This window comes from Corella eumyota, chromosome 1 (assembly GCF_963082875.1).
Source record: "Corella eumyota chromosome 1, kaCorEumy4.1, whole genome shotgun sequence".
Lineage (NCBI taxonomy): Eukaryota > Metazoa > Chordata > Ascidiacea > Phlebobranchia > Corellidae > Corella > Corella eumyota.
The window spans coordinates 10,678,374-10,700,344 of record NC_137490.1 but is presented as its reverse complement, the minus strand read 5'-3'; the positions used below and the strand labels follow the sequence as shown (position 1 = coordinate 10,700,344).

The following is a 21,971-nucleotide window of genomic DNA, read 5'->3' as shown; positions in this document are numbered from 1 at the left end:
ACGTCAACACAAACAAAATGCATATATATTATCTGGAATATGTTACTAAAGAAGTCTACCTAAACCTTTAGTAGTCTAACTTGTTTATTGAAAACCGAAAAAAATGCGATCAAATACCCGAAAATGTGTCACTCCTGCTGAAGATTATAATGTATCAATGGAATAAATAACAAAAGAGGTGCTAATACGATTCCTTTAAACTTCAAATTATTTTTAATTTTTCAAATTGCTTTTTTAGTTTTAGGCTAACTAATTTGTCAGATCAGATAATACATAAGCCGAGTTTGTGCTAGGTTTTATTTAAAACAGATTTGTACAAACAAAAGAGTAACGAAAGGTTTTAAAGTTAGTCTAACTGCGAAAAAATTTTTTTAGCTTTTCGAAACACAAATTAGTCAGTCTTAAGAGTATTTAATCAAATGCAAGAAAGACAGTATAAAGAGTAAAATAATAGTTTTTATCAATTAATTTTACAAGTTGTAGAAGTATTAGGTATCAACCATCCATCAACAGTCCAAGTTAAGGTAGACATGCTGTGACAGAGGCGCAGGCTATTTCTTTACACCATTGTCCTTTTTTACGCAAAAATATTTAATACCCTGCCCTTTGTTAAGGTGAGGGTAAATCAAATATTAATATAATTTTCTTGTTAAACCCTAATACCATACCAGGAAATAGCGAAGAATAACTATAGAATTTACTTACAAACCTGTATTTTTAAACAAAACTAATTGTTGTGCTAAAATAATAAAGTCGGGTGTGAAAAAACATGTATTACCCAAAAATTTATCCTATTCAAACCCCAAAAACAAAAAAAGGGTAAATATTACTTAGTGATAATAACCTTTTTAATATTCTTCAAATAATATTGGTTATAGTTTATGTTAACATTTATTTATTTAAATTCGATCACCGGCATTCTACGTATTGTCCAATCAAAATTTAGCTGTAATTTTTTTAAATCAAATAAAACACTAAAAAAGAAGCTAATTTAAACACAGTATTATATGTAGCACAAAGAGTAATGGCATAAAACAATAAAGTATTACTACTTATCGACTAAATAATAACCTAGAGTAATAATATAAAAAAACATTTAAAAAGTCGACTTTTTAGAAGTATGATTAACTGAGTTTGTTATTTATTACAACCTGGTAATGTACTAAACCATTTAAGAAAATCTCAATGTAGAAAAGGTCAAAATCTCGTATGATTGATATAAAATTGCAAAATAAAAATGGTACTAAATAAACCAAACTGCTTATTTAATAATAGAAATCGATGATATATCTATATTCTTACAATTATTAAAAATTAAAAAAACATTTAATTTAAAAATATACAATATATTATAAACTTATTTTAAAGGTATAATCTTGTAATATAATATGGCAATCACAACAATCTTTTTTGTAACATTAATTAATTTTAAATATATATTAATTATTTATTTTTATAATTAAATCCCAAAGGCAAAAATAAAACTGGAAAAAAATTGACCCTTAGTAACTTTTTAGGGTGCTTCCACCTCAAACAATAAAAGGTCAAGTTTAACTACAACCTCTCCTGCATCCACTTCATGCAGGAGAAGTCGTTTCGTGATGGGATCCTTGGAGGCGGAGGTCTCCATCTGAATATTGGATAATTTAACTTCTGTTCGGCCGAGAAAATCTAAAATTATATTTTTTAAAATTTATATTTGTTTAACAAAAGTGACAAAAAAATAAATTTAAAAATAAATACAACAAAATACAAATTACCATCAGGTGAGAACATGTAGCGTTGAAAGACTGATATACACAACACATCTAAGTTGATATCCTTCACAAAAAACTGCATAGTGCTACCCCAACGTGGATTCAGAGTGTCCTAAATACAACACAAAAGGTTTACCTACATTTTTCATAAAAAATTTTATTTTTTTATTGAAACAACCAAATTTTACCTGAATGGTCTTAGTGGTGTGGCTTTGTTCACCCATTGTGACCTCACAGTAAGGATCATGTCTTCCATTACTTGTTTTAACCAAGTTACAACCTTCCACTATGGTCACCATTAACCTTCCTATACCAGCACCTCGTTGTGTGCGAGCTACAATAACAAATTAAAACATATTATGCTACAACAACTTGAAATTGATCAGTGGTATTATGAAACTGACTAAACCATTGAATACATTTTTAGGATATTAAATTCACTAAAATTTAAACTAGGCCTGTTATCTACCAGCAATCATTAACACAAAATAATGACAAATTAATTATTAAATAAAATCGTGAATAAAAAATTTAAACAACAAGGTTAACGTTAAAAAGTAAGATAAAAATTAAGATTTTTACCTTGATATGCCTTATCCCTTTTCTTTTTCTCAGTATCAACATACAATTCAGCTGACTCCTTAATTTTATTCATCCAAGTTGTTCGCTCTTTCATGGATTCTGCCTTCAAGGTGTAAACATGCTCGATGTGGGATAAATGAAAGATTGGTTCATCCACATTTGATGAATCAGCATTTGGTAGACGAGTAAGCAATTCATTTAGAAATATTGGCTAAAAATGATTTCCGAAAAATTGTTTAAAATGTTATAAGGCTTCTAAAAAAAGATTGCAAAATTTAAAATAAAATTTTTTTTTGCAATATAAAATTATTTTGTATTACTTACTGTTTTATACATTTTAAATTGGGGGCAATTTTTTGAGCTAAACATTTTGTCATTTGCTGGTATTGTAAGAGGTTTTGTCGGTGTAGTAAGAAGTAAAAAGTCATTAAACAAAAATCCAACTAGTTCCTTATTAGATTTTTGTTTATATAACATTCCACAGTAAATAAATTTTCGTTGGGCTAAACAGTTTGTGTTGGAATTGAACACAAGTTTCTAAAAAATACCAAAATTAAATTAAATGTTAACCTTTTTAGTAGTTGTTATGCTTCTGAAACAACTTAGGAAGTAGCTAGGTTTTTGGCAATAAAAATGAATAGAAAGGTTAAGAAAATAAAAAGATAAAGTACATCATTTAATCCTTCCAATATCACATGTGACTGAAGCCACTCAAGTCTGTCTGAGTTTTCCTTCTGGCGGACACCCTCGTTCACTTGTTGACACAACTCCTCTGCTTTCTCCAGTGCTGAACTTAAGTTCTGATGGTCAGGGTGAGATTCAGTCGTATTTTTTAGAATCTAAAAAAAATATTTAATATATTTCTTTAATAGTGAACTCGAAATTTGTACAATTAGAATATAAAATTTGAAAACAAAGCAAAGTAGGGAAATTCACTGGATATTTTATAAGGTTCGGCATCATGGTGTGGTGGTAAGAGTACTTGCTACACCACACATGAGGTCGTGGGTTCAATCCCCACTAATCTCATGCTGTAGCGCCCTTGAGTAAGGCGCTATAAATGGTATGAACTCCTGCTGAGCCAGCACTTAATCAGCAGTATAATTATCAGGCAATTATAGTCTATAACATCCAAATTGCCACAGGTAACTCGAGACTGGGTCGGAGTAACTGATGTTACTCATGTTTAAGTTGCGCATTCGACTTTTCCACATCGAGAATAAAGATATATACAAAAAAAAGGTTTGATATTCATGTTGTAGCCTTTAACGAGAAAACTCTATAAACAACTGTGAAATTCGATAAAAATAAGCAAACTCGCAAAAACATTTTAACATTGGATCAATGTAAATGTTAATGTTTGTGTCAAAACTAATTTTAAACTTTTGTAATACCAAAATGTATGCTTTCAAAATATTGCTTTAAATGGGTATAAAATACCTAAAACTAAATTAACTTAAAGATACAGAGTTTAAAAAAAATTGGTCCACAACCATTTTTAACAATGTTTTTTACCTTTTTTATTAAAAGAGGGTACTTGGTTATTCGCTGCATTGGTTTGACCAAGTAGCTACTCACAGGTAATCCTTTCCACATATCCCCACTCTCACATTTCTAATATAATTAAACAATAATAACAACAAGAACATAAAACAACAACAAATAACTTTATAACAAAATTTAAACTATTCATACTATTTACCAACAAAGGTAGAATAAAAAAAATCATCTATTTAACATTTAAAGTAAAAAAGAAAATAAATACCAACCTTAACCAAAGCTTTAAACTCGGGACTACTGTCAAATTTTTCTTGTAACAAAGCTGAAGCATTTAACTGGCAACTACAGAAGCGAATGTAAGGATGTAAATGGGGTATTTGTTCACACAAAATGTCACCAATCATAAGGTTGAGGCTGTTTTCTCCACTCATTTTACACCGCACTCGAAAAGCCCTTTTAAGTTAACATTAACAGAATTTTGAAACATTTATATCTCGTTCAAATATCTCTATTGCATTTTTTTATTTTAATTTTATTGGGTTAAGTGTTTTAGACACAACATAACTATATTAAAATTTGTTTTTAAATATTAGCATACTTAACAAGCTTGGCACTCATCATAATTAGGTCATTAAGATTTACAAAAAGTGTGTTTAATTCTGCCTCAGTTAATAATTTTGACTCTCTTAACGGCTTCTGAAATGCATCATCTGCCAATTGCAAGTCCTAAAAGTAAAATTGTTTAAGATTTGATGTACTCAAAAACTACTCCTGTAACGCAATAGCACAATTTTTAACATTTTTGTTTTTTAGACAATAAACCTATCATTTTTGACATTGGGTAAAAAAAATTTTATACTCAACCTTCAAATAAGATTCTTCTGATGAAATAAGTTCTTTAACTCTGTAAGGATATTCATTTTCCATTGCAGGTGTGGATGATCTTTGCTCACCAACTAAAATATTGACATTAATAAATCATAAAAAATAAAAATTTTTTGTTTTAGTTAAATTTTTTTTACTAATTAAAAACCTTTAAGAGGCCACTTTTTGTAAAAATGACTATTTTGTAAAAAAGGATTTGGTTTACAAAATACACAATATTTTGTAATTTTGTAAAAAATATATATATATAAATCATGAAATATTTAACTTTCTTTATTGCATTATAACAAGATGGTCATAACAACGATACAATAAAATACAAATGTTGATCATTTTAAACCTTTTCAAAATCTTTCATGTTTTAAAAATTTTTTTTAAATTATTTGAATTTGAATTTTTTGGCAAGAAAAAAATAAAAGCAAAATAAATTGAAATTTGTTTATAAAAGTAATTACTAATTATTTAAAAAATATTATGCTCAGTAGCAAATCTAAAACATATAAAGCACTGAAAGTAAAATAACAATTAGCAACAGGGTGTTAGTGAAGAAATAATTACAAATTATAACACAAAATAAACAAGAACTTAAATCTTTATAGTATGATCTAATATTCAACTTTAAAATCCTTTATTACAGTTTTGAAATAAAAATTAATTTTAAAATTTTTTAACCAAAATCGCATTAAATGTATTTAGCAGCATGCATAATGGCTTTTAATAAAAAACAATTTTTACAAAAATAGTAACTCTTAAATATTTTTACCTAATTCTACTTTTATTCTTACAAACATAACAATTGCTTTTTAAAAATAAATTGCCTTAAATTACATGAGACAAATGTAAGATTACCAAAAACTTGCTAAATTTTAAAAATCAAATATGTTGAATAAGTAGGATTTGTGCTAACAGAATTAGGCAAGTGATCATAATATCCTAATTTAATCTAATTACTCCAAATCATTAAAAAAGATACATTTTAAAACTGGATGTTGCACTAGAAATTTACAATGCACCCAAATTAGCTTTCAATACACCCACTTCTTCCAGCACAAATCTTACTTTAATTTTATAAAAAGTCTTATAAACAAATTACTGATTAGTTGCATCAAAATAGGTATGTCCTTATTTTGATATTTTTAGTATAGATGGGTTAACAGTTATAAAATATATGTATTCAGGTATCATTTTTAACTTTAACTTCTTTAAAAATGTCAAAACTAATAATGAGTTTCCACATCAAATAAGTACACCATGCAAAAAACTTTATTTAAGGCAGAAGTGGGTATATATATAGTAAGCCAATAATACACTGATATAGACAGCATATTATAATTTGAGATGCATGTATAAAGTTGTTGAGTTGAATTATCAACAAAAACAAGTTTCTAGCGCAGCATTCAGTTTTCAAGATTGCATCTGTTACACCGTGGTTTAACTCTAAAAAATTTATAAATCTAATTAACCCAATAGTTAATTTTATTAAACATATAAACAATAAATTTTATTTTTTCAATCAAAGCTAAACAATTACACCTACAACAGATTCTTAGTTGTATTAACAAGATGTTTATAATATATAACACTATATACAAATGTTTCTTTAGCAAAATCGGGTAATTGCAAACCTTTTATGCTGCATGTTTTATTGTCTTGTCATAATGTGAAAACAAACTCGAAATAGAATATGCTCATAATAATTTACCTGGTTACCACAACAATTATTTTTTATATTAAAGGCGTTTAATTAAATATATTAACATACATTAATATATTTATTTATATGCCGATCACTAGACATAACAAGGATGTATACACTGTGTTGTATAAAGTTTTAAACCCTAAAGGCCACTTACATTGAATATTAAATCTTTAAGGCTAAAAATTAAGCGTTACATGATTTATAGAAAAAAAAACAATAACTAAAAAAATAACAATTACCCTGTTTACATGGACAATTTTTGCGCGACTAATACCGCTAAATCGACCGCATAGTGACGTAATATACGGTTCATTACACATAAATCAAAAAAAGGATAATTTAAGCGGTAGTTCTCTCAAATTGCAAATGACCGCTTGCAGCGGGTTGTCTTAGTATCGGTTGTTTTTGTTTCGGTAATCAACTAATTAGAAATAGTTTAACTGGGGTGTTTTAGAAGGATTGTAGCGTACATTATTTTTATTAAACACACTTTTTACAGATTATACAATTTAATATACAAATTAATACCTTATTTAAATACAATTACCTATAAATATATATATTAGTTTCGGTTCGTTTATATCATGTAAACGGAACAAGAACTAACACATGCGCAACAATTGCGGTGACGTCAAAATTATTGGTATTAGTAGCGATATAAAAAGTGTCCATGTAAACAGGGTAAATGTCAGCCAAAGCATACCCCAAAATATTTAATAAAATTTTTTGTAAAACGTTAGTCAGATACCTATTACAAAATTAATTAAATAATCATTATTTTTAGTTAGTTGTCATTGTTTTCAACAACAAATAACTAAAAAATTGCCATTACCATCATTTTAATCACTTAATTTTCTTAGTCTTATTAATAATATGATTGATTAATTAATTATAAATAAACCAAATCCATTTAAAAATCAAAACACAAAAAAAGTCGAGAAATATAACCTAAACAGACTAACAAGTAAAGAATCTGTGTTTATCAAAGAAATATTTTAATATTTATTTCATAAAAATTAACAAAATATTACTTACATTTGTTTGAAATTTCCTGAATATAATTTGCTGGGAACAGTCCCGACATTGAGTTTTTTTCCAGCGTGCCCTTCCACCAATCAGCATCAGTTTTGTCAATAATCACGATGACATCACCACGTTGGAAGGTAAGCTCATCACTGTTTTGTTGGGTGTAATCATACATTGCCATTACTTTGTACGCAATTGGAACAGGAGTTAAAGTTTTTGACTAAAATGAAAAATAACATAATGTAGAACAAAATAAATAATGTAAGACTAACCTATAACTGTGAAAAATTTTTTTCTGTTATGAAGCAAAAAGAGTTTTATTTTTAATTTATTTTGTTTAAAATCATATGACCATATGTCTGTCAAATAAATGCAAATTTTACTACATTATGGAAAAATACTTTTTGTTTTTTGAAGTGACCTTACAAAAATTACTTAAATTTAATATTATCATGGATATCTAAAGGACTAAAAATCATTGCAAATTTTTCTGTATAATATCTGAACTTAGACAAGATAATTTTTAATTTATGTAACCACAAATCATTAACATAAAAATGTTAAAATCATTAACATAAAAAAGATAATGCTCACCTTAGATTTTTTAGAATCTGCTGTTTTGTCATTTCCACCAGCTGATAATAACTTTACATAATTTGCTGGAAACCAACCAACCTGCTTTTTCTTACCACGTGCCTAATAAAAAAGAATTATTTAATTTTTTATTTAAAAAAAGGCTTGTAAAATTAAATTTAATAATACACATTTGCATTCTGACAACCTTACGTTTTTTAAAACTTAAAAATAAATTTACAATCAACTATAATTATATCAAAATATATTTACCTGCAATTCCCCCTCCCACCATCCTGTCTTGTTCTTTTTTCTCACTGAGACAAGTTGACCAACTTGTAAGTTTAATTGTTCAGAACCACTTGCTTGATAGGCTGCAATTACCGTGGCTACTTCAGGTTTTGATAATATTTGAGTGTCGGAATTGCTGTTGCTAGTGGTAGCCTGTTGTTCAGGCTTAATTTGAAACACAAAACAATTTTAAGCGTTCAATCCTCATTTTAAATTCAATAAATAATTTTGCATCTTGCAATTATGAGTAACTAAGCTTGTAATAATATATCTATTAACATGGTAGAAAGTGTGTGTACATTATTTAGATTTTGTAAAATAATGTAAGATTAAACATAAAATGGAAAGTACCAGTTGTAAAAACACAAAAACATTTTTGAAAATAAATCTTATTGAAAACTAGATTTAGGTGGGTAAGATAAGCCTAGCAGTCTTGACACAAAAAACTTTACATGTGTTTTATTCTAATCGTAATAAAATCTTTAAAAACAAGTAAATGACACTAACCAAATAAAATCCCCTTTTTGTGAAATATCATGTTTTAAAGTTATTTAAATTTTAAAAAGAGAAATTTTGAGTCTAGATTCTTGCTGTTTATAGTAAATCACTAAAACCTTTCTAAACTATTAACTTTATTGTTACCAGTTAGTTATAAATTTACTCTTGTAATGTCAAAATTAACAGCAACTTACTTGTTGTTGAGGTTGAGGTGAGACATAGCTGGCTGGAAAAATGCCAGTTTTTCCATTTAAAGTCCCTGTCCACCATTCCCCCTCAGTCTCACTCACGGCTATAACATCATCAACATTAAAAGACAGATCCCCTCGTTCTGTGCCAGCAAAAGCATACAAAGCAACATAATCTATAACAAATACAATTAAAAAAAAGAATTTAGTTTACTTGGCGAATTTAGTTTACTTGGCTGTATAAAATATTACAATTTTATTAATTACAGAAGAAATTACCTTTCTTGAGGGTAACACTACTTCCACCACCAGAGGGAGGTGGTGGTGCTTTTCTTTTTGCAACAGGGGAAGATTTAGGTGAACTTGGTTTAATATTTTGATTAATTGGAGTTGTTGAAGAGGTTGCTTTGACATAAGATTTTGGAAACCATCCAGACTTAAAATATTAAAAAGGTTAAAAAATATTAAAGCTTGAACTTTATACCATTAACTTATAAGTATTTATTAGTGCTTATTTTTCTTATAAGTATTTATTAGTGCTTTTTGAAGATTAAGTTAAGTTTTAAGCTAATAAAAGACTAAAATTGTTACCTCATACTAATAAATTGCTATTAAGTTAAGTGCACTGTGTTGCAAAACCTTCCAGAAAAATCTTTAAAAAATTAATAGATTATCTTAATATATTATTTACTTTTCCTTGGCAGTGTCCATACCACCACATTTCTTGCATTTCAGAAACAGCAATAATGTCATCTTTGTTAAAAGTTAAGTGATTTTCCTTTTTAGCTATCCAAGGATAAATAGCTCTATACCGTTGGCCTACAGCTGGAGCCTTAAGGCAAAAAATAATATTTTTAATTTTTTTAAGTGTTATCCCAAATTATCAGTTTTTGATTTAATGCAGTGTTTATAATCTACAAATAATTCTCTTATAAGGGCTAAAACTTCTTTTTTTTAATTAACAAGCTTACTTGTAATGCATTGTTAGTTGCAGCAGTTTTATTGGCAACAGAAAATGCAGAACTTTGACTGGTTTGTATGGGTAGAGGAGAAGTAGCAACCTGAGCCTGTTGTTTCCTAAACACAAAACAATTCATTAAATATACTTTAGTGTTAAGTTACAACATTGCTTACACAAGGATATATAACCGTCTGTCATACTTCACTTAATGTCCTCTGCATATTCCCTTTTTCTTACACATAAAATACCTGAGCTATAAATATTTTAGGAGTTGGTTACATTGAACAGTGTATACCTATTTGATAAGTGGAGAATGTACTTAGTGGTTTAGTTCAAATTGTAAAGATTTGTTTTTATATTCAAGGTGGTCGTTATATAAATACTCTAATTTTATTTTCTTTTGTTAAGGTATTATTGTTAATTTACAACTGCAAATTAAAAAATATGCAAACATTGTAAATTTTGTATATGGTGTTTTGTTATTTATTACGAAATGAGGCTGCAATGATGCAATCTGAACTCAGACAATAACAACCGACAGGGTAATTCCCTGGTTCTCAAGTAAATAAAAAAGGGGAAATGTAGAGATGAAACCAAATTAAAAAAAAAGAACTTTTACTGAGACAGTCAAAACAGAACAAAGAAATAACAATATTATACCTTAGGACATTGCAATACAAATAAATTTTCTAATATCGTATAAATTTAAATAAAAAAATCTTAGTATTGTGCAAGAACCATATCACCAATCGCTTCGCATTTTACCAGTATTTTTCCACAGAGAAAATATAGCATTCATATAGTAGAAAAAGGAACTCAGGCATAACAGAGAGTAAAATATGTTGTTGTTGACTGTGGGACATGAAAAATGGTTAAAAAAATTGTATTTTTTAGTATTTATAGATAAACAAGTATTAGTTAAACAAAAAATATGGTTGTGAGTCCCTATAAGCAAGTAAAAGTACTTGCTTCAGATGTAGCTGATGTAAAAAAGTCAAACATAAGCACTGCACTGGCGCTTGTTGTTCTTACTGTGTCTACAACTTTGTTCGCCATTGATGTGGTTTGTCAAGATCTACTCAGTATCAAGTAAGTAACTTTAAATTGGCATTGATTACTTTTCTTTTGCTAACATGTAGTTTATTTATTAACAACAAAAAATAAGGTATTTGCTTAGCATGTAAAAAGCAAACCTTATTTGTGTTGTTTAGTATCTAAATTTGTATTTAATCATAATATTTTTTCATATCATAATAAAGATTGTTTGTATTAAAAAAAGTTAAGTAGAAGTTTTGATTTAAATGTCCTATTTACTTTAGCAATAAAGAAACAGGAGCCGCAATGAGTTTTGTTATATTTGTACTTTTGATGGAAGTTTTCGTGACGGTTTGCTACACGAATTTTGTAACAAAAACAATTGTGAGGGTGAGCATTTAAGTTAATTATGTAATCTTATAAATAATTCATATTAATTTTAGAACATTCTGAAGTAAAACTTACGCATTTAAAACTTAACTATCATCAATTCATTTATTTTGGTTGAGAAATTATTAATTTTTTATCATTTTTTGCTTTAAAGACCCTACAAGTTATTTCATGTGTCGCTTTAAAGGTCGCTCTTCTTAAAATTGAAAGTTTACAAAAAGAAGTTGAAGCTGCACCTTCTCATGTAAGTATTTGTTTTGTTTTTTGTTTTGACCAAATTCACAATAGTGTTATTGTTTTGCAAAAGCACAGCTTGCTTAAATTGCTTATAGTGCATAAAATTTAAACAGTAAGCAATTGGATTGTGTAAACTTAAAAAAAAGGAAGTTAATGGGTCAATTAAATGTTGCAATACAAGAGCTGGTGACCTTTAACAAAAAAAAGTGTTTAACATTTTTAAAATTCTTAATTCAATAAAACCTTTTATGCAAAATACAATTTTTTAATGTAAATTTGATTTTGAATTACTCTTTTTGTATAGTTTGGCTTTGTACTAATGTGCGGTATATTATTTGGTTGCTTTCTTATTGATCTTACTGAAATTCACTCTCAAGAGAAAGCCTGCATTCTAGTTGTTGTAATTACTGCTGTACTTTGTACCATGGTAAGCTACATTGTTAAGTTGATTTAAGATGTTTTATTTAAACAAAGTTAGTTTTAATAAGGTAAAGTACATTTTTTTTTGTAATAAAAATATTGTGAAGCATGTCATCTATGTTTCAAAAATCGCCCAAACTATTATTTAACTCTAGCTAAATGTTTTTTTGCTATATTTAAATCTACACTGTCCATACCTGTATTTAAATCTACACTGCTTATACCGCAATTTATATTTCAAGGTTCCTGATTTGATGTTTAATAAATATCAAACCTGGAATAATGAAGATCAATGGTTTCTTATACTTACTCCGATTCTGGTCATGCTCATACTTGCTTGTATCACAAAATGTAAGATTTTTTATATAGACTAATAAAAAAACATGTTAAAATGGATATTAAATTAGCTAAGACTGTAAAAATTCTTTATTTAATCTATAAATTTTGCTTGTTTTGCCCTATACTATACAATATGTGTTTAAATTTAGTTTTTACAATTGCACTATATTCAATTCAATAATTTATATTTCAGGTAATCTGAACAATAGCCTGCTCCTATTAGTCCCCCTTGGTACAATACCTATGTTGTATGTGTTTATACCTTGCTTACACATTAACAACATTGCTCTTAAAACTACGATGATTGGACTTGCAGTTATAGCTTACTCTGTGGTTATTGCAGTTAAAAAATCGGAATCAGAAAAAGTCCTAGTTCCAACTTCAGAAGTATAACAAAAACTCCTAAGTACAACAAACTTCTTTTTTATTTACTTTATTTAAAGTGTCTTATTCCACTTAGAGGTGGAATGCAAGTGTTGAAAAATTTTCCCATGATTTAAAAAACATTTAAAATGATACAGTAAAACTGTTGTAGGTGTCACACCACAATTCTGAACTTTAATATAACACATTTCGGATACACAATATTTTAAACCTGCCTTTAAAATTACATAATTTCCAGTGTTCGTTTTTTACATAAGCTATGATAGCTTAAATAATACATGTGCTGTTTGTGGTGTTGTAAATAATATTTTTTATTTAATTTTTCTTTCATCAAATAATTTTTAGGTTTTTATGCTGTGCATAGACATAACTTAAGGTTTAACATCCTTAAAAAGGGTCAAACATTTACAATGAGTAGCATTGTAAAAAAGTTATAATTAAATATGTAAATACCTTAATGCCGTTGTTAATACAATCTTGTTTTGTTATATGAATATTATTAAAAGATTTATAACAATCAAAGAATAAATTTAATTTCAGATAATTTACTAATGATATTATGTTATATAAATACATCCACAGAATTGTGATTAAAAAAACAAAGAACCAACCAAGACCTAATGGGGATTTTAAATAACAACACATGTTGCAACCTTACAAATTATGGTGTAATGTTTATGACATAAGAATAGAGCAACATGTATTATTGCACCATAGCTTATCACAAAAGACTGTTTTTTTCCTCAATGCCTTAGTATAATCTATTTATTTTTAAAATACACATCTTTTTTTTAAAAAAAGGCTTAGTTAAGTTTAATTGATTATACTGTTAAGATTTATCTATCAATTTTACCAAGTTAAGCTTAGCTTAAATTGCAACTTTTCTAGCATAAACCTTGCTTAAACAGTCAAAACTGTTATTTATGAATGCCACATAAAATGCATTTTTTAACACCTTTCTAAGTTTGTTATACATTACATATTTTTTCTTTCAATTTAAATATCAACACAATAACATCTTTTAAATCTTATCAACACTTATTTTACAAAACTTACTTGGTGTTCGTTGGTTTGGCAGATTGAGGTGGTGGTTGTATTGCAGGACCTATAAACATAAGAACACATTAGAATAATGATAATAATAGCTTTTTAACTCTTGATATACTAACTGACAGTACATGAGCATTAAAAATGTAAACAAACTATTTTATTTATTTGCAAAAATATATTATTAAAGTTAATTTAAAAAAAAGGTTCATATGTTATAAATAAAGTATAAAAAAGACATAAATATGTAATGTGATGAAAATGTACCTGGTGTTTTAATTTTTTCAACATAGTTGGCTGGAAACCACCCAGATTTACCATCCTTCGAACCAGCTAACCAATCTGGTTCCGCTACTTGAGATTTATCAACCTGATAAATGGGTTAATATATAAAAATATATTCACATATTATTTAACAAAAACCAACACTTCTACAAAAACATTTTTTCTTAGAAAAATTATTTAAAAAATTTAATATACTTGTTGTTTTATCAAAATTATATTTTTTGTTTATAAATACATGAAAAAAAAACTTACAATTATAACATCGCCAGCTGTGATTGACAGTTCATCTGGATTTCTGGCAGTAAAACTATACAGAGCTCGAAATTTAAACAAATCCGCTTGATCTAAGCAAAAAAATAAAAATAAGCAATAAAAAACAAAAAAAAATTGAAGTCAAACAAAAACTAAGTTTAAAATTTTTTCCTATACTATGCACAAAAAAGTAAATTTTATTAAAATAGGTTGTTTTTTATTTTATTGATTTTTTTAAATTAAATACACATAAAAACTCCAACAAAAATTTAAAACACTTACTTGTTGAAAGTTTGAGAGCAAAACCACCATGGCCATTAGTTGAGTTTTTAGGTTTAATGTTTGCCGAGGTGTTTGTTTTGTTGACTGTAGCGTAGGTGGCTTCCTGTTGGACTTGTTTTTGTTTCAATCTCTCTTTTTGCATCTCCATGATTTTCTTTTTCACCTCTGCTTTTTTGCTCTCGTCTTCAGCTAAAAAATAACATATTTTTGATAAGAATTCATAAATTAGTTAAGTAATGCTTAAAATTATCATTTTTTTAATAATTTTAATTTTCTAAGCTTCTTTTTGTAAAATAAATATATTAGAGTGCAAATTTCAGATTTTAATTTTATTACCCTTTTTTCTAGCTTCCTCTTGTTCTAATTTCTTCCTTTTCTCATATTCTTCCTCTGATTTTTTTCGTTGTTCTTCCATTTGAAGTTTCTACAAAATTTTTTTTTTAGATTTGTGCAAATTCTTAACTAATTATTTCAATTATTTTAAAAAACACAAATTATATTCCTTATTTGTGATACCAATAAAAAACAAACTCCATTTTAAATGTTATTCAAAGAAATTCTTTTAAAAACAAAATTTTAAAAATTGTTTATGATTTAACATAATCAACTTACATGTTCTTGTTCTCTTTTTTTTCTTGATTCATCTTCAATTTTAAATCGACTTTCAGCTTCTTGTCTTCGTATTAAAGCATCATTTGCTAACTTTTCTTGCTGCCTGTAATAATGATAGTTAAAAAAAATTATTTACTTAAAGCAATTTGTTGTACATAAAAAATAACATTTTGTAAACAACTAAACTTAAAAAAAAAGACAAATTAATTAATAATTTATTTAATATTTTACTCTTAAATTTTAAAACAGAAATTAGATATATTTAAAGCACAACAAGGTTTTTTACTTTTTATTTTCTTGCATGGAATTTTTTCTTGTTAGTTGAAAGTCTTTTTGTCTTCTAGCTTCTTGAAGATCTTTTATTTTATCTTGTTGAATTCGATTCAAACTTTCCGCTGCCAACATCTGCTTGTTTAAATCTTCTTTCAATTTCTAAAAACATTTTAATTTAGTTTAATGTTTGAAATGTTAAGACTAGATTTTTTTTATACAATGACAAAAACTGTAGTTATTATTTACAAACTTGAACTTATACAATTAACTTTTAAAATTTATTCTTTAGTTAGTAAAATATTTTGACCAATATTAATTCCAAATCAGATGTCTTAAATATGCGATTTTGTCTTAAATATGCATTTTTTTAAATGTGCTTTTGCAAGTAAAGGTAACAACTTGTTGCTACCACAATAAGCAAAAGTTAGAATAATTTCTGGCAAAATGCGTAAAAAGCTGCTTTTAGAATGTTTGCTCTTAATTAGTCGAATAATAAACTTAATCAACAAGAAATTAATTTACAAATTGTAAATAAACCAACATTTAATTCAGAGTGAAGAGTTTGCAATTTTGTTGAATCTTCTTGTTTTTTCGACTTAGTTTCAGTTAGTGTGGTCCTTAAACGTTGCAGTAAAAATACTTTACTGTGGTAATCACGCTGTGTGGATTGTATTTGGTTGCTTTCTGTAAATAAAACAGGCTTAAATAATAAATTTTAAAAAAAGGCTACCATACATCAAAAAAGAAAATAATTATTTTTTTAAATTGCAGTACAACTATTTACAGTCAAACATAAAAAAGGATTTACCAAACAAGAATTACTGTTTTTTATTACAATACATTTTTACATTTGTTTTTTAAAACAGTTCAGTTTGTTTACCATAGAAACCCAAATTTATTTTTGGTAATAAAAAATTATAGCCTTATACTACACAGTGCCATGCGTTGACTTGCCAACCATTTTGCTTAATGTTTAACTATAACCTTAATGTCCCACTAGTAAAGTAATGATGTTTACATACATTTTAAAAGTGTGTAAGCTAAGATTCTAAACCATAGCGATAGTTAAGCTAAAGTAATCAGATAAATAAATACATTACACTTGCAAATATACTCTTAAGAGCTAACCATTTGTTGATACAGCAAAAAATTAATAAAAAAGTAGGAGCAAACAAAATAATTAATATTAAATTATTTTTAAATATTTACCTCCACCAGTATTGCCTTTAAACTGTATTCGGTCCATTAAAACTTGTTTTTCAGGTATAAGCTGATTTAACTGATGATTAAATAACTAAAAATAAAATAAATAGTTAAAAAAAAAAAAAAAAAAAAAAAAAGTAAAAACTTAAAAAAAGGAAAAGAATTTTCATATTAGTGTTCTCTGTTTTTGATAAAAAAAACATAGAAGAATCAGCATATTTTATATTTAAATTCTTTAATTAGATTTTCAAGGTAAAACTAAAACCTCTATTTGTTCCTGTTGCTTTTGGACAAGTGTTAGCTTAAGTTCTCGTTGTTTATTTGTAAGATTTAAAGCATTATTTTGTTCGCTTAATCGGTTTTCCAAATCCCGAACCCTCTGCTGTAACTGAGATTTCTTTTCTTGCTATATTTAAATAAATCAAATTATTGTCATCTTAAAAATTATAATTAATAAAACTTTCAAGTTTTCAATTTAAATGAATAAACCAATAAGAGTATTTGCAAACTAAGTGAGGTAAAAGTTTAATATGTTGCCCAAATTTTTAGTCAAGTTACCTTAAAATTAAAAAACTTACCAATGAGTTAAACTCCATGTCCATAGTTTGTCTCTTAGCTCTTAAACTTGTCACATTTTCTTGTTCCCGTAACTTGTGTTGGAGAAGTTCTTTTCGACGCAGCCTGTAAAAGTTTAACAATAAATATTAAACAAAAAATAATCAACTAAATTGTCCTAAACTTAAATTAAACAAGCTCAAAAAACTTAAAAATAAAAGGAGAATTTGATAGACATAGAACGAAACCTTATTATAATTTTTTTAAATTAAATAAAGCTGCTTAGGTGAGTTATCACGGCATTTAGAAGTTACAAGTTGCAACCATATAATAATAATTAATTTGCAGCACACAGGACAGGCAAGACTGGTAAATAAAAAATGATTACCATGGCAACAAATTAAATGTGAATTTTTTAACAAGTTTTAAAAATACCTTTCCCATTCCATTTGTCGTTGTCGCTCCATTTCCCTCTGTGCTGCCTCCTTCTGTTCAATCAACTTTCTTCTTTGGTCTTCTCTCTCACGTTCTGCTGCCCTCTGGTGTTCAAGTTGACGTTCCAATTGCTCAGCACGACGACGCTCCTGATCTTGCCTGTAAAAGTTACAATTCATTTAAAATAGTTATTTTATTTTAAAAGAGCTTTAAATTAAAAGTTGCAACATTATAATTAAATCTTCCTGCGTAATAATAAAAGAAAAATTAACAACATAATGTTTAAAACTAGACTGTAGTGTACAAAATAGAGTTAATAATAACATAAACATGACATATATGATAACACTAAGATGTATTTATATAAAACAGATACAAGGTTTAAAGAGGTAAGTGAGGTTACCTATAAAAACAACATTATATGGCCACCTACAATAAATGGTTATGCCTAAGGCATTACTATTAACATCATTGTGTGAAAATTTGATATTTAAAGAGTGTAAATCATGAACAAGTCTGTTTTTCAAAGCTTTCATTAAATAATAAACTTTATGCTTAGAATTACAAAACCAAAGATTTGTTTAAAAAAAGTATATAATTAAAAAATACCAATAACTTGTATTAAATAGGTAACATAAGAATTCTTATATTATTTTATTCAAGACCCTTTAACCATAAAATTTAAACCCAATCAAACAATAAAGTTAACATACTTTTGTATTAAGATGTAAGGTCGATTGGCCATAAAAAACCCTGTATTACACACTGCAATAAATACTTTATAATCGACTACAGCCCAGATATATAAAATTATTAAAAAAATGTATTAAAGTATAATATTGGATATTCAATTAATATTACCTTTCTTTCTCTCTTTTTTCCCTTTCTTCCCTCTCTTTTCTTTCCAATCTTTCTTTTTCTTTTTGTTGACTTTCACTAAAATAAATTAAAATATGTAAAATTGTTAAGGTTATATATGTATTTAATATATAAATGTAGACACTTACAGAAGGGCTTGTCTTCTTTTTTCGAGTTCCAAATTTCCTTTTTGAAAATTATCTCTTCTTCTATCTTCGAATGAAACAAATCCTCCGCCAGTATCTACAGGTTCTTCAGGCTAAAAGATATTGTTAGTACCAATAAACAACAATAATTAGTTCAATTACTTTTAGCTGTAAATTTTAGGCAAACTTAAAAAATAATATATATTTTTTATATTTTGCAAGTTTTTTTTAAATTTATTTATTTACTTTTAAAAATTAAAAAAACTTTTAGACCTTGATTGGATCTATTTTGGTTAATGGGACCATTAAACCAAGCTGGCCTGGTCCACCACCTATGGTTGATGGTTGTTGAGGTTGTATGGATCTATATGCTGGTGGTATGAGTTGTGGAGGTAACTTATTAGGAAGAGGATTTCCTGTAAAATAAAAATAATTAGTTTGATGTATTATTATCGATATAGTCTAAGCATTACTACGAATATATGCAAAAAATAGAAGTTAAATTTATATTACCATAAGACTATTTTTTAACTTTACAGCATAATTTTTAACTCCTATAAGCAACAAACCTGCTTTGGCTGTGTCAGCTAAATGCATGGCCAGAACAAATTCTTCCTGCGTAAGTTTTCCATCATTATCTATGTCGCTTAACTGCCAAATACTAGCAAGTATAACTTGTGGCAAACCTGTGCCACTGAGTATATGCCTGGCTTGCATGCCTAAAAAATAATTTTGAAAAGTAAGTATAGACCATTCCATAAATAAAACTAATAACCTGAAATTTATTTTAACTTTTGTTATTTTTTAGTGCTCTATACAATACAATAAAATTAATTTATTTTTAACTGTTCAAAAAACAACATATATACCTGATAAAAATCCAGTCTTGTTGCGATCATTTGAATTAAAAACTTGGTTGTATTTTAACTTGGTTTGTTTTGGTACAGCCCACTCTTGTGTCCTAAAAAAGAAAACAGAAATTCTTAATTAAATAAAAAATTGCATAATTTAAACAAGTATTTTTTTAAAAACAATTTAATTTAAAATGGGTTTAAACAAGCCTTATTAATATTTTCTTTAAAAAATATTTAAAAAAAATAATTTTTCTACACAAATATTTTTAAATATTTTACTTAAATAATTACCTACCAATTCACAACGTAAAAATTAATCAAACTATTAAAAATAAATGACTGTGTTAAAAAATGTTAATAAAATGTAAATTAACCAAAATGAATTAAGTCTAAGTTAATTATTTTAACCTGTTATCACTAATTGAACTATGACGAGAAAGGGAACTGGTCATGCTAGGTTGGGATTGTTGAGGTAAGGTCGAAGTCATACCTGATAAAAATAAAATAAAATTTTAAAGAAGTTGAAATAATGAATTCTATGTTAACAAATTAGAAAATTTAAAATTTTTTTTTTATTAATTTACTTGCTGTTAAAAAAATTAAAACTGCAATGCCATTGTATAACGATATCATTAGGTTTCTGTTGCGATGTATTTAAATTAAAGTTCCTTTTTTCATTTAAACGTGTTCTTAGCTGTTTAGTGCAAAGTATGTTACTATGAACAATGATAACAACATACTTGACATACTTAAAGCAGAATTGATTCCCATCATACCGCTGTTACTAATGCCGGGAGTGGAGTTATATGACATTGTTGGTCCACCTACCATGTTTGTCATTATACCAGATGTTGAACCTAAAATTAAATTATTTTTTACTGTATTAAAGCAACTATAATGATTTTTTCAAAAAACAATGTAATATTGGGCATTTTAAATAAATTATTTTCATATTATCAAAAACCATTTTACCAAAATGACATTTGACTACAAACCTCATGCAAAATCGTCATTTTACAGACAATGAATTATTTTTTTAGTCCTTCTTACTTACTATTAAAAAATTTCAGCCAATTTTTAAAAAATGTCAACCTAATTTTTTTATAAAATGTCATTTTTGAAAATTGGGTTGTTGGAAAATGTCCATTGTGTAAAATAGTTTTTGGTTATAAAAGCAACCACAATATTTAAATACATGTTAGAAAAAGACAAAAAAAAGGTTACAACTATAGACATATTATTTATACATGCCTATTGAACTAGTTCCAGGAAACATAGATGGTGGTTGTTTCATAGTATAAGGCAGTGATGGTGGAAGTCTAACTCCTTGTATTTGCAACTTGATTAATTTCATGGCTATGGAGAATTCAAGTTTATCCATTTTTCCATCACCACTAAAATCAGCTAGTTCCCTAAAAAATTATGATTTTGATATTTTGAAGTTATAAAAAAACTTTTAACCTTAATTTTTTTTTTTGTTGGAATCGAATACATTATTTTAACTGCAAAACAAATTAAATAACAATAATTAGGCTATAATAAAAATTGTAATGTTAGCAGATTGTTTAAGAGTGTTTAAGGGAGTTTATGAAGATTAAAATATTAAATAAACAAACAAAATATCAAATATATATTAATTTTATGTTTAATAAATCCAATTCTAATCTATCAATTTCTTATAAATGCAAGATTTTTATCTACCACATACCATATTTGTCCAAGCACAGGAAGTGGTATTTTTGATTGCAGAAAAAAATTTCTTGCTTGGTCTCCTCTTAAAAAGCCAGCCACAGGACCGAGATTTTGAAACTGTTTGTCATGATTGGCTCGCTCTTCAGCAGTAACTACCCATTGTACATTAGGTTGAAGAGCTAAGCATAAATTATTCAGATTGTAATAAATCATAATGGCGTTGGATTTGGTTAAAAAGCAATTAAAAATTATTGATTTTAAATGAGATTTCATTTAAAATTTAACCAACAAAAAACTTTCAATAAACTATGAGCTAATGTTAATATTAATGTAACATAACACAAATCGTATCAATAATTTTTTTGTTTTGACATTTGATTACATCAATAACAATCTTCCTATATGTTACATTGTTATTTACGTTATTTCACATCACGTCTTTGAATATTTTTTAAAATTTACATTAAATATTTTTTTCTAAATTACCTGGCTGAGCAAAACCACCACCCATTCCACTCATAGGAGCCATTGGTGTCATCATAAATTGAGACATGATTAAATAAATGAATTAGCTGAATGATGCTTTGTTTAATAATCCTTTAACTTTTGTTTCAATTTTTGTGTCTGATCATTATATTTGTTTTAACTAATAAAATTATTTAAAATGTTTAACTGGACATAACAACCTATTTTAAATATCCTGTAAAAAACG

The 21,971-nt window shown here is 26.9% G+C and overlaps 2 protein-coding genes across 3 annotated transcripts; one reads left to right on the top strand and one right to left on the bottom strand.

Annotated features, from left to right (window-relative positions):
- Positions 1 to 1,402: 1,402 nt before the first annotated feature.
- Positions 1,403 to 21,955, bottom strand: LOC145760421 (intersectin-1-like). Of its 2 annotated transcripts, none has more exons than XM_082574312.1 (39): positions 21,746 to 21,955; positions 21,276 to 21,438; positions 20,819 to 20,979; positions 20,308 to 20,424; positions 19,976 to 20,057; positions 19,583 to 19,674; positions 19,283 to 19,432; positions 18,987 to 19,129; positions 18,717 to 18,826; positions 18,571 to 18,645; positions 17,710 to 17,868; positions 17,298 to 17,400; positions 16,985 to 17,125; positions 16,726 to 16,810; positions 16,058 to 16,200; positions 15,530 to 15,675; positions 15,244 to 15,346; positions 14,968 to 15,055; positions 14,632 to 14,820; positions 14,350 to 14,441; positions 14,080 to 14,182; positions 13,822 to 13,870; positions 9,971 to 10,076; positions 9,691 to 9,831; positions 9,279 to 9,435; positions 9,006 to 9,175; positions 8,296 to 8,478; positions 8,044 to 8,145; positions 7,459 to 7,669; positions 4,704 to 4,795; positions 4,438 to 4,565; positions 4,109 to 4,292; positions 3,855 to 3,953; positions 3,011 to 3,178; positions 2,664 to 2,876; positions 2,340 to 2,550; positions 1,946 to 2,091; positions 1,761 to 1,869; positions 1,403 to 1,671 (listed from the first exon to the last, which is right to left on the bottom strand). In XM_082574312.1, the coding sequence occupies exons 1-39, from the start codon at positions 21,810 to 21,812 to the stop codon at positions 1,514 to 1,516; spliced, it is 5,139 nt and encodes a 1,712-aa protein (XP_082430438.1). In that variant the 5' UTR covers positions 21,813 to 21,955; the 3' UTR covers positions 1,403 to 1,513. The 2 variants fall into 2 exon arrangements, with proteins under 2 accessions (XP_082430438.1, XP_082430446.1); XM_082574320.1 differs by having other exon boundaries at positions 20,317 to 20,424.
- On the top strand, positions 10,682 to 13,797 carry LOC145760445 (uncharacterized). The gene is made up of 6 exons (XM_082574344.1): positions 10,682 to 11,049; positions 11,280 to 11,385; positions 11,540 to 11,629; positions 11,927 to 12,049; positions 12,285 to 12,393; positions 12,575 to 13,797. The coding sequence occupies exons 1-6, from the start codon at positions 10,892 to 10,894 to the stop codon at positions 12,772 to 12,774; spliced, it is 786 nt and encodes a 261-aa protein (XP_082430470.1). The 5' UTR covers positions 10,682 to 10,891; the 3' UTR covers positions 12,775 to 13,797.
- Positions 21,956 to 21,971: the final 16 nt, after the last annotated feature.

Coding starts and splice junctions, on each gene's coding strand:
- LOC145760445 (XM_082574344.1), top strand. CDS start 10,892: ATGGTTGTGAGTCCCTATAAGCAAGTAAAAGTACTTGCTTCAGATGTA. Junction 11,386..11,539: donor TAACAAAAACAATTGTGAGG/GTGAGCATTTAA, acceptor TTTGCTTTAAAG/ACCCTACAAGTTATTTCATG. Junction 12,050..12,284: donor CTGCTGTACTTTGTACCATG/GTAAGCTACATT, acceptor TTATATTTCAAG/GTTCCTGATTTGATGTTTAA.
- LOC145760421 (XM_082574312.1), bottom strand. CDS start 21,812: ATGTCTCAATTTATGATGACACCAATGGCTCCTATGAGTGGAATGGGT. Junction 3,179..3,854: donor ACCCTCTTTTAATAAAAAAG/GTAAAAAACATT, acceptor TATTTTTTTTAG/ATTCTAAAAAATACGACTGA. Junction 2,092..2,339: donor AAGGGATAAGGCATATCAAG/GTAAAAATCTTA, acceptor TTGTTATTGTAG/CTCGCACACAACGAGGTGCT.